Consider the following 12,553-nt stretch of genomic DNA (forward strand, 5'->3'; position numbering starts at 1 on the left):
AATGTTTTCAAGTCCTCCGTTTAATGAATCCATCTAAATGCCAACGATCCTGAGTGTGTAGATGGAAAGAGCAGGATGAATTGAAATGAAAGGGGAACCGCATCTCCATCTCCTCTCCGGTGGGAAATAGATCATTAGAAACGATTATGCAGACAGAGTGAAAATGCTCTCTCTCTCTCTCTCTCTCTCTCTCTCTCTCTCTCTCTCTCTCTCTCTCTCTCTCTCTCTCTCTCTCTCTCTCTCTCTCTCTCTCTCTCTCTCTCTCTCTCTCTCTCTCTCTCTCTCTCTCTCTCTCTCTCTCTCTCTCTCTCTCTCTCTCTCTCTCTCTCTCTCTCTCTCTCTCTCTCTCTCTCTCTCTCTCTCTCTCTCTCTCTCTCTCTCTCTCTCTCTCTCTCTCTCTCTCTCTCTCTCTCAATTCAAGGGCTTTATTGGCTTGGGAAACATATGTTAACATTGCCAAAGCAAGTGAAGTAGATAATATACAAAAGTGAAATAGACAATAAAAATGAACAGTAAACAAGTTCCAAAATAATAAAGACATTTCAAATGTCATATTATGTCTATATAGAGTGTTGTAACGATGTGCAAATTAACTCAGCAAAAAAAGAAATGCCTCTTTTTCAAGACCCTGTTTTTCAAAGATAATTCGTAAAAATCCAAATAACTTCACAGATCTTCATTGTAAAGGGTTTAAACACTGTTTCCCATGCTTGTTCAATGAACCGTAAACAATTAATGAACATGTACCTTTGGAACGGTCGTTAAGACACTAACAGCTTACAGACGGTAGGCAATTAAGGTCACAGTTATGAAAACTTAGGACACTAAAGAGGCCTTTCTACGGACTCTAAAAAAACACCAAAAGAAGGATGCCCAGGGTCCCTGCTCATCTGCAGGAAACGTGCCTTAGGCATGCTGCAAGGAGGCATGAGGACTGCAGATGTGGCCATGGCAATAAATTGCAATGTCCGTACATTTGCGTTTATCGTCGAAGGAATAAGCGTTACACCGAGGCCTGTACTCTGGAGCAGGATCGATTTGGAGGTGGAGGGTCCGTCATGGTCTGGGGCGGTGTGTCACAGCATTATCGGACTGAGCTTGTTGTCATTGCTGGCAATCTCAACGCTGTGTGTTAGAGGGAAGACTCCCTCATGTGGTGCCCTTCCTGCAGGTACATCCTGACATGACCCTCCAGCATGACAATGCCACCAGCCATACTGCTCGTTCTGTGCGTGATTTCCTGCAAGACAGAAATGTCAGTGTTCTGCCATGGCCAGCGAAGAGCCCGGATCTCAATCCCATTGAGCACGTCTGGGACCTGTTGGATCGGAGGGTGAGGGCTAGGGCCATTCCCCCCAGAAATGTCCGGGAACTTGCAGGTGCCTTGATGGAAGAGTGGGGTAACATCTCACAGCAAGAACTGGCAAATCTGGTGCAGTCCAGGAGGAGGAGATGCACTGCAGTACTTAATGCAGCTGGTGGCCACACCAGATACTGACTGTTTGTTTTGAATTTGACGCCCCATTTGTCAGGGACACAACCGATCGCTGCAGCTGTACATAGTCCATCTGTAAATAGCCAATCTACCTACCTCATCCCCATATTGTTTTTATTTACTTTTCTGCTCTTTTGCACACCAGTATCTCTACATGCACATCATCTGTTCATCTATCACTCCAGTGTTAATCTGCTAAATTGTAATTACTTCGCTACTATGGCCTATTTATTGCCTTACCTCCTCACGCCATTTGCACACACTGCATATAGACATTCTTTTTTTTCTATTGTGTTATTGACTGTACGCTTGTTTATTCCATGTGTAACTCTGTGTTGTTGTTTGTGTCACACTGCTTTGCTTTATCTTGGCCAGGTCACAGTTGTAAATGAGAACTTGTTCTCAACTAGCCTACCTGGTTAAATAAAGGTTAAATAAATATATATATATATTATTCCATTTCTGTTAGACACATGTCTGTGGAACTTGTTCAGTTTATGTCTCAGTTGTTTAATCTTGTTATGTTCATACAAATATTTACACATGTTAAGTTTGCTGAAAATAAACACAGTTGACAGTGAGAGGACGTTTCTTTTTTTGCTGAGTTTAGTTAAAGTACAAAAGGGAAAATAAATAAACATAAATATGGGTTGTATTTACAATGGTTTTTGTTCTTCACTGGTTGCCCTTTTCTTGTGGCAACAGATCACAAATCTTGCTGCTGTGATGTCACACTGTGGTATTTCACCCAGTAGATATGGGAGTTTATCAAAATCGGTTTGTTTTCGGATTCTTTGTGGATCTGTGTAATCTGAGGGAAATATGGGTCTCTAATATGGTCATACATTTGGCAGGAGGTTAGGAAGTGCAGCTCAGTTTCCACCTCCTTTTGTGGGCATTGTGCACATAACCTGTCTTCTCTTGAGATCCAGGTCTGCCTTTCTCAATAGCAAGGCTATGCTCACTGAGTCTGTACATAGTCAAAGCTTTCCTTAATTTTAGTCAGTCCCAGTGGTCAGGTATTCTGCCACTGTGTTCTCTCTGTTTAGGGACAAATAGCATTCTAGTTTGCTCTGTTTTTTGTTAATTCTTTCCAACGTGTCAAGTAATTATCTTTTTGTTTTCTCATGATTTGGTTGGGTCTAATTGTGTTGCTGTCCTGGGGCTCTGTGGGGTCTGTTTGTGTTTGTGAACAGAGCCCCAGGACCAGCTTGCTTAGGGGACTCTTCTCCAGGTTCATCTCTCTGTAGGTGATGGCTTTGTTATGGAAGGTTTGGGAATCACTTCCTTTTAGGTGGTTGTAGAATTTAACGGCTCTTTTCTGGATTTTGATAATTAGCGGGTATCGGCCTAATTCTGATCTGCAAGCATTATTTGGTGTTTTATGTTGTACACAGAGGATATTTTTGAAAAGGATATAATTGGTATATCGAATTTTATGTTCCTTTTGATGGCATAGAAGGCCCTTCTTGCCTTGTCTCTCAGCTCGTTTACAGCTTTATGGAAGTTACCTGTGGCGCTGATGTTTAGGCCGAGGTATGTATAGTTTTTTTGTGTGATCTTGGGCAACGGTGTCTAGATGGAATTTGTAATTGTGGTCCTGGCGACTGGACCAGTCTATGGATTCTTAAATTACATTGAGCTGATTTCTGACGTGCTGTTCCTTCTTTCTCCGTAGTGTATTTCTGTATTGTTTTAGTGATTCACCATTGTGAAGGCGTAGACTCAGGTTTTCTGGGTCTCTATATTTTTGGTTTCTCAATTTCTTTCTTAGGTATTTGCATTCTTCATCAAACCATTTGTCATTGTTGTTAATTTTCTTCAGTTTTCAGTTTGACATTTTTAGATTTGTTATGGAGAAGCTGAGAGGTCAAACACAGTTGAAGTCGAAAGTTTACATACACCAGCCAAATACATTTATACTCTGTTTTTCACAATTCCTGACATTTAATCCTAGTAAAAATTCCCTGTCTTAGGGATTCCTTTGTTTGTGGCAAAATTTTTCAACTTAGGTGCACAAGTGCTCCTTGTAAAAAAGGTCATCATAGAGCTCCCCCCTCACTCTCCCTCTCTCCCCCTTTCCCTCCCTCCCCCTCTCCCTCTCTCCCTCCCCTCCCAGTTAAATGGGCATTGGGTGGATTAGATGGGAAAAGTTGCCCTTCTATTGAATCAAAATGTCACCATTCAGAAAGAATTCCCTCATGCTACCAGCTCTCTATTTCTCCAGTTTTCTTGTCACAAAGCCATTAGCTTCACATCAAAGGGGTTTCTCCATGGTCTAACCAGGGGAATGTCTGATACAAAATGGCTTCTCCATGGTCTAACCAGGGGAATGTCTGATACAAAATGGCTTCTCCATGGTCTAACCAGGGGAATGTCTGATACAAAATGGCTTCTCCATGGTCTAACCAGGGGAATGTCTGATACAAAATGGCTTCTCCATGGTCTAACCAGGGGAATGTCTGATACAAAATGGCTTCTCCATGGTCTAACCAGGGAATGTCTGATACAAAATGGTTTCTCCATGGTCTAACCAGGGGAATGTCTGATACAAAATGGCTTCTCCATGGTCTAAACTGTTAGTCTACACCTGCTGTTTACGAAGCACGCGACAAATACAATTAGATTTGATTTGAGTCACTAACCAAAGGAAGCCATCATCATCCCTTAACTTTAGAAAAATCCACTGCAACAAATAAGAGGAATAAAACCTCTCTTAACGGGAAGAGAAGCGGGGCAAAAAGCATAGAGAAACTCTGGTCTAGTGGTAATACCACTGGTAATAACTGTCAAGTGTCAAACACAAGCACATGATGAATCCCCTCTGGAAAGAGAGCGACGGGGGAGGAGGAGAGAAAGAGAGAGCATTGAACAAAGGCACTACGTCAGCTTTGAGTAATGAAGGAGACACTGGAGAGAGAGAGAAGAGAGGAAAGGGAGGATGAGGGGAAAGGGTAAGAGGGGATGGGGTCGGGCTTCAATTATTGATGAAAAAAGGACACAACATGCCCTAGGCTACTCACCCCTTTGGCATCAAATCAAACACTTCAGGAGAGAGAGAGAGAGACAGAGAGAGACAGAGAGAGAGAGAGAGAGACAGAGAGAGAGAGAGACAGAGAGAGAGAGAGAGAGAGAGAGAGAGAGAGAGAGAGAGAGAGAGACAGAGAGAGAGAGAGACAGAGAGAGAGAGAGAGAGAGAGAGAGAGGAGAGACAGAGAGAGAGAGAGAGACAGAGAGATGATAAATGCATCAGTCTATGTCTGTCAAAGAGATTGTAGTACTGTATACTGTCGAACTCAGCACAATTGGCTGTAGTCTAACTGACACTAACACTGTAAGGTACGACACCTTTTCATTAGCCAATAGGATAGTTTTCTATAGTAGATTAGGTGGTTTGATGCCTAACACAGCCATTCTCTCTCCTGCCATGTCTACTGATACTGATGGAAGGAATCCAACCATAGTCTATGTACCTTAAAGAGGCGATGCACGCTTTAGAAAACAAGGTGCTACCTAGAATCATAAAGGGTTCTTCAACTGTCCCTCCGAAAATAACTATTTTTGGTTACAAGTGGAACCCTTTCACCACCAAAGGGTTCTACCTGAAACAAAAAAGGGTTCTCTTAAGGGGACAAATAAAGAATATTTTTTTTCTAAGTGTGCGTGGTAGAGAGGCTGCATTTTTTGCTCTATCATCCTGCATCCTCTAGTCTAGCGTTTTCCTATGGAGTCAGCTGTGCCAACTACTCAGGGCACTAACAGGTCAATTTACAGTCGAGATAAGAGTGAGGTACATACCCATGTGAAGGTTGTCCTCCGCAGGATCATCCAACACCTGCAACAATAATAACACATCATCAGGAATACATCCCATAATATTATCAAGCATAAGAGGCAGACACAGGTAAATAGCGTTGTTCGGCCCACCGTGATTATTGCTTTTATAAAACTCTTACCAACATATTAAAATTACAATGAATTACATATTTTCATTAAAATGTTATTTTAATAAGTAAATTAATACAATTTAATTATTCCATCAGAAGATATATTCTGGACAAAAATCGGATCGTTAGTTATTTTGGCCATGTTTCTACAGATGCACACACAGTCTTGAATTATTTTTGCATAGTTGCTTTGCAAAAGGACCGGTCATCAGTTCTAAACAAAATGGTTGCTCGTCCAATCAGCATCTAGGATCCAAACAACCAGTTTTATAATACACCCTACCTGGAACTTAAGGCCAGTGCTCATTTCTCATTCATTTTTTTCTTTCCCTGTAATCAGGCCTGGGACACCACATGTGTACATGTAATTATCAGGTGGTACAGAAAAGCACAGTACCTCAGACCTCGGGTAAGATGTCAACACCCCAGCCCTATAGTATAGGTATTCCCATGACACCAGAGAATGCAGCATAGCAAGTATTCATTGGCCTTTAAAGCACTTGTCTGAAGAGGATCTTAGATGCCAGTTTGAATTGAGCCCAATTGAGGAGCATATTAATATCTAACATGTACTGTATTATCTTAGCTACTAACCATCTGTGACAAATGTAATTGCCACTTTACATTTTACATTTTCCCTCTAGCTGAGACTCTTTTATAAACAAGAGAACAGTTCTGAGGCATAATAAGAACATTTGACTGTGAATTGGAGAGGCACAATGAATATGATCTCATCCCAGCGCTAAACCCAGGCCTGGTAGGTACTTTACATAATGAGCTTTGAATTGGGAATGAATGGAGAATAGAGGAGGACAGGAGGAGATGGAGAGGAGGACAGGAGGAGATGGGGAGAGGAGGACTGGAGGAGATGGAGAGGAGGACAGGAGGAGATGGAGAGGAGGACAGGAGGAGATGGAGAGAGGAGGACAGGAGGAGATGGAGAGAGGAGGAGATGGAGAGAGGAGGACAGGAGGAGATGGAGAGAGGAGGACAGGAGGAGATGGAGAGAGGAGGACAGGAGGAGATGGAGAGAGGAGGAGATGGAGAGAGGAGGACAGGAGGAGATGGATAGAGGAGGACAGGAGGAGTGGGAGTGGCTGGTTGCTCTGGGATGAAGCTGTAGAGTGAAACACTAAGAGAGGAGCTCCACTTTCACTGTAACTCATTATGACTGACTGGCACAGTGCTGCTGGGAGGCCCAGAGGTTCCCATGGCCACCCACTGACTCCATCCCATCTCCATCTCCGCGCCTCCACCCTCCCCTCCTTTCACTGTAACTCATTATGACTGACTGGCATGGTACCTCTTACTGACTCCAGCCCCAGCCCTCTCGATGCCCTCCACCCACCCGAGCCTCCATCAGGCCCTGATGAGGCACCCCAAATAAGTCTGGGTGCCCCCCCCCCCCCCCGCCGCCGCCTGCCAGTGATTGAAGAGCACTCTGATGATGTCACTGGGGAGACGAGTGCATCAGCGCGGTGAGTTATGTCCGTCTCTCCTCCGTCTCTCCTCTCTAAATATACATCTCCTTCACATAAGCCACTGTGGTGAGAAGCGCAGTGATTGGTCGCGTCCCAAAATGGTTCTCTATTCCCTATATTATACGTCTCTTGACCGTAGTGCACTACACCGTGCCTTCAGAAACTAGTGCACTACACCGTGCCTTCAGAAACTAGTGCACTACACCGTGCCTTCAGAAACTAGTGCACTACACCGTGCCTTCAGAAACTAGTGCACTACACCGTGCCTTCAGAAACTAGTGCACTACACCATGCCTTTAGAAACTAGTGCACTACACCATGCCTTTAGAAACTAGTGCACTACACCATGCCTTCAGAAACTAGTGCACTACACCGTGCCTTCAGAAACTAGTGCACTACACCGTGCCTTCAGAAACTAGTGCACTACACCGTGCCTTCAGAAACTAGTGCACTACACCGTGCCTTCAGAAACTAGTGCACTACACCGTGCCTTCAGAAACTAGTGCACTACACCGTGCCTTCAGAAACTAGTGCACTACACCGTGCCTTCAGAAACTAGTGCACTACACCGTGCCTTCAGAAACTAGTGCACTACACCATGCCTTCAGAAACTAGTGCACTACACTGTGCCTTCAGAAACTAGTGCACTACACCGTGCCTTCAGAAACTACTCAGACCCCTTTACCATTTTTTTTCAACATTTTTTTACGTTACAGCCTTATTCTAAAATGGATTAGATAGTTGTTGTTTTTTTCCCCCTCATCAATCTACACACAATACCCCATAATGACAATGCAAAAAAAAAAATACGGTTTTAGAAACGGAAATATTACATTTACATAAGTATTCAGACCCTTTACTCAGTACTTTGTTGAAGTACCTTTGGCAGCGATTACAGCCTCAAGTCTTCTTGGGTATGACGCTTCAAGCTTGGCACACCTGTATTTGAAGAGTTTCTCCCATTCTTCTCTGCAGAACATACTCAAGCTCTGTCAGGTTGGATGGGGAGCGTCGCTGCACAGCTGTTTTCAGGTCTCTTCAGAGATGATCAATCGGGTTCAAGTCTGGGATCTGGCTGGGCCACTCAAGGACATTCAGAGACTTGTCCCGAAGCCACTCCTGCGTTGTCTTGGCTGTGTGCTTAGGGTCGTTGTCCTGTTGGAAGGTGAACCTTCACCCCAGTCTGAGATCCTGAGTGCTCTGAAGCAGGTTTTCATCAAGGATCTCTCTGTACTTTGCTCAGTTCATCTTTGCCTCGATCCTGACTAGTCTCCCAGTCCCTGCCACTGAAAAACATCCCCACAGCACCATGCTTCACTGTAGGGATGGTGCCAGGTTTCCTCCAAATATGACGCTTGGTATATCAGACCAGATAATCTTGTTTCTCATGTTCTGAGTGTCCTTTAGGTGCCTTTTGGCAAACTCCAAGCGGGCTCATGTACCTTTTACTGAGGAGTGGCTTCCGTCTGGCCACTCTACCATAAAGGTCTGATTGGTGGAGTGCTGCAGAGAAGGTTGTCCTTCTGGAAGGTTCTCCCATCTCCACAGAGGAACTCTGGAGCTCTGTCAGAGTGACTGTCAGGTTCTTGGTCACCTCCCTGACCAAGGCCCTTCTCCCCCGATTGCTCAGTTTGGCAAACTTCTATCATTTAAAACCTGTTATGGCTAGGGGTTCCGCTAGCCTCGACAATATCCGGTGAAATGGCAGAGCGCAAAATTTAAAAAAAAATATTTGAAATATTTTACTTTCATAACTTCTTGTTAATCCAACCAGTGTCCGATTTCAAAAAGGCTTTACGGCGAAAGCATACCTTGTGATTATGTTAGGTCAGCGCCTAGTCACAAAAAAACATACAGCCATTTTCCAGCCAAAGAGAGGAGTTACAAAAAGCAGAAATAGAGATAAAATTAATCACTAACCTTTGATGATCTTCATCAGATGGCAGTCATAGGACTTCAAGTTACACAATACATGTATGTTTTGTTCGATCAAGTTCATATTTATATCCAAAAATCTCAGTTTACATTGCCGCATTATGTTCAGTAACGTTTTGCCTACAATACATCCGGTGATTTTGTAGAGAGCCACATCAATTTACAGAAATTCTCATCATAAACGTTGATGAAAGATACAAGTGCTATGCATAGAATTAAAGATAAACTTCTCCTTAATGCAACTGCTGTGTCAGATTTCAAAAAAGCTTTACGGCAAAAGCACATCTTGCAATAATCTCAGCCACCAAAACAAGCCATACAGATACCCGCCATGTTGTGGAGTCAATAAAAGTCAGAAATAGCATTACAAATATTCACTTACCTTTGATGATCTTCATCGGAATGCACTCCCAGGTATCCCAGTTCCACAATAAATGTTTGTTTTGTTTCGATAAAGTCCATATTTATGTCCAAATACCTCCTTTTTGTTTGCGCGTTCAGTTCACTAATTCAAATGCACAATGCGCGAGCACTAAGTTCAGACGAAAAGTAAAAAATGTTCCATTACAGTTCGTAGAAACATGTCAAACGATGTATAGAATCAATCTTTAGGGTGTTTTTATCATAAATCTTCAATAATATTCCAACCGGACAATTCTTTTGTCTTTAGAAAGGAAAGGGAACGCAGCTCACGCTGACGGCTGCTCGCGAGACTTAGCTCATGGCATTCTGCCAGACCCCTGATTCAAACAGCTCTTATTCTCTCCCCCTTCACAGTAGAAGCATGAAACAACGTTCTAAAGACTGTTGACATCTAGTGGAAGCCTTAGGAAGTGCAATATGACCCCATAGACACTGTATATTGGATAGGCAATCACGTGAAAAATGACAAACCTCAGATGTCCCACTTCCTGGTTGGATTTTTGTCAGGTTTTCGCCTGCCATATGAGTTCTGTTATACTCACAGACATCATTCAAACCGTTTTAGAAACTTCAGAGTGTTTTCCATCCAAATCTACTAATAATATGCATATCTTAGCTTCTGGGCCTGAGTAGCAGGCAGTTTACTCTGGGCACGCTTTTCATCCGAATGTAAAAATACTGCCCCCTATCCATTATCCCAAGAATAATGGAGGCCACTGTGTTCTTGGGGACCTTCAATGCTGCAGAAATGTTTTGGTACCCTTCTCCCGATCTGTGCCTCGACACAATCCTGTCTCGGAGCTCTACGGACAATTACTTCGACCTCATGGCTTGGTTTCTGCTCTGACATACACTGTCAACTGTGGGACCTTATATAGACAGGTGTGTGCCTTTCCAAATCATGTCCAATCAATTAAATTTACCACAGGTGGACTCCAATCAAGTTGTAGAAACATCTCAAGGATGATCAATGAAAACAGGATGCACCTGAACTCAATTTAGAATCTCATAGCACTACACACGGTTTAGTGCACAGAATACTTCTGTAAATAAGGTATTTCTGTTTCTTGTGTTTTATAAATTTGCACAAAAATAATGTATAATCTTTGTCATTATGGGGTATTGCTGACCTTTTTATTTTATTTGATAAATTTTAGAATAAGGCTGTAACATACATTTTTGGGGGAAAAAGTCAAGGGGTTTGAATACTTTCCGAAAGCACTGTGTATATATAGGGAATAGGGGTTTAGGAAGCAACCAGGTTGTTAATGCTGTGTATTCTGTGGAGGTATGCCGAGGGTAGCATGCATCAAGGCATAGTATGCATCCCAAATGGCACCCTATTCCCTTTCATCTGACTCCTTTCCAAATAAGTATCGCTCCTTCAGCCTTCCCCTCAATATACGACACTGTGTGGTAAATGAAAGCCTGTAGCTGATGTCTGGTAAATAGACATGGACACACTGATGTCTGGTAAATGGACATGGACACACTGATGTCTGGTAAATGGACATGGACACACTGATGTCTGGTAAATGGACATGGACACACTGATGTCTGGTAAATGGACATGGACACACTGATGTCTGGTAAATGGACATGGACACACTGATGTCTGGTAAATGGACATGGACACACTTGTGGTTCTGTGGTGGCGGCAGCTGTGTGGTAAATGAAAGCCCGTAGCTGATGTCTGGTAAATGGACATGTGGTTCTGTGGTGGCGGCAGCATGTCTAATGATTGCTACAGTAACAACTATCAGTGAAAGTGTTGTCTTGCTGGGTGAAGCGTAAAATGCATATTTGTCATGGCCTCTTAGGTCAATTAAATTGCTTTAAGATTCCACTTCACATTCTCCTTGCTTGGCCTCTTGTTTCTTTACTAGAGACAAACACAGTGAAACAGACTCTACTCTCACTTCTTTGGCCTTTTGTTTCAGCTTACCTAGTGAACTATCTGTGCAAAAATAAATAACAATGAAATGAAATATTGTTTCTTTACCGGGTACAAACACAGACGTTGAGCAGACACAGTGAAACAGACTCTACTGACACTTGGCCTATGATTTCTTGATCAGAGACACAGTGAGGTTGGCTCTCTCCGCTCACCTCCACCAGTTTGACTATGTTGAGATGGTCCAGCTTCTTGAGGATGGCAATCTCCTGGTACACCCTCTCCAGGGGGCCTAGGACTTTGGGCTGCTCCCCCTGGACCGCAGCCTTGGGTCCTCTCGGAGGGGGGCGACCTGCAGGGAACCAATAACCCCAAACCTCACATCAGCTGCAATTTTAGACAATTCAATTAAATGTAATACAATTCAATCAATTTTAGATACTTTCATTGGATTTCGACACGATGTGCGAAAAATGCTAATATCAGTCCCATGATTTGAATGGGATTTGTGCCACAAATGCTAAAGTATTAGCGTTTAGAAACAGTGCCAGGGAAACTAAACCAAAGCATGGATTCCTGTCCCATCTTATCCATTTGGTGAACACTTTAACTCTTTAATCTCTTTAACCCTTTACGCTCATGGAAATACGCCTATATGGATAGAACCAAATTGAAATGTTTCTAACAGAAGAACTATAAACCGGGGCGGCAGATAGCCTAGTGGTTAGAGCGTTGGGCCAGTAACCAAAAGGTTGCTGAATCGAAGGCAGTTAACCCACGAAGGCAGTTAACCCACTGTTCCCCGGTAAGCTGTCAATGTAAATAAGAATTTGTTCTTAACTGACTTGCCTAGTTAAATAATGGTAAAATAAAAAAATAAAAAATATATAAAAAGCATGTGCACGACCATGGTTAAGAAAACACTATGGACATTATGGGGAAATGATCAGACCAAAAGGTCTGGCCAAAAGGTCACATCAGTTCACCTGACACAAGACTGAATACAAAACATTACACTGTTGATTTGATGTGCATTTTACATTTACTGTACTTTTCACAACATTTTGTCAATAACAAAAATACTCTGGATACATTCAGTAACATAATAAGAATATTCAATGACATGTTGGAGAGTAGGGGCAATATAATAAAAAAAAACTATGACAAAGATTTGAGTGAGAGGTCTAACTGGTGTTGCTAAGTGACCAAACACCTCTCCAAACTGTGGGTTTGAGTTAGAACTCTAACTGGTGTTGCTAAGTGACCAAACACCTCTCCAAACTGTGGGTTTGAGTTAGATCTCTAACTGGTGTTGCTAAGTGACCAAACACCTCTCCAAACTGTGGGTTTGAGTTAGATCTCTAACTGGTGTTGCTAA

General features: G+C 42.8%; 1 protein-coding gene across 2 annotated transcripts in view; it reads right to left on the minus strand.

Moving 5' to 3' along the window:
* Nucleotides 1-12,553, minus strand: part of LOC115153909 (calcium/calmodulin-dependent protein kinase kinase 1) — a 109,115-nt gene that overhangs the window by 39,685 nt on the left and 56,877 nt on the right. For both annotated transcript variants that reach the window (XM_029699574.1, XM_029699573.1), the window contains exons 6-8: nucleotides 11,391-11,527; nucleotides 5,294-5,330; nucleotides 4,519-4,540 (exon numbers count right to left, since the gene is read on the minus strand). In XM_029699574.1, coding sequence (XP_029555434.1) covers nucleotides 4,519-4,540; nucleotides 5,294-5,330; nucleotides 11,391-11,527 — 196 coding nt within the window. The remainder of the gene's footprint in view (nucleotides 1-4,518; nucleotides 4,541-5,293; nucleotides 5,331-11,390; nucleotides 11,528-12,553) is intronic.

The sequence above is a fragment of the Salmo trutta genome, chromosome 19 (genome assembly GCF_901001165.1).
Source record: "Salmo trutta chromosome 19, fSalTru1.1, whole genome shotgun sequence".
Lineage (NCBI taxonomy): Eukaryota > Metazoa > Chordata > Actinopteri > Salmoniformes > Salmonidae > Salmo > Salmo trutta.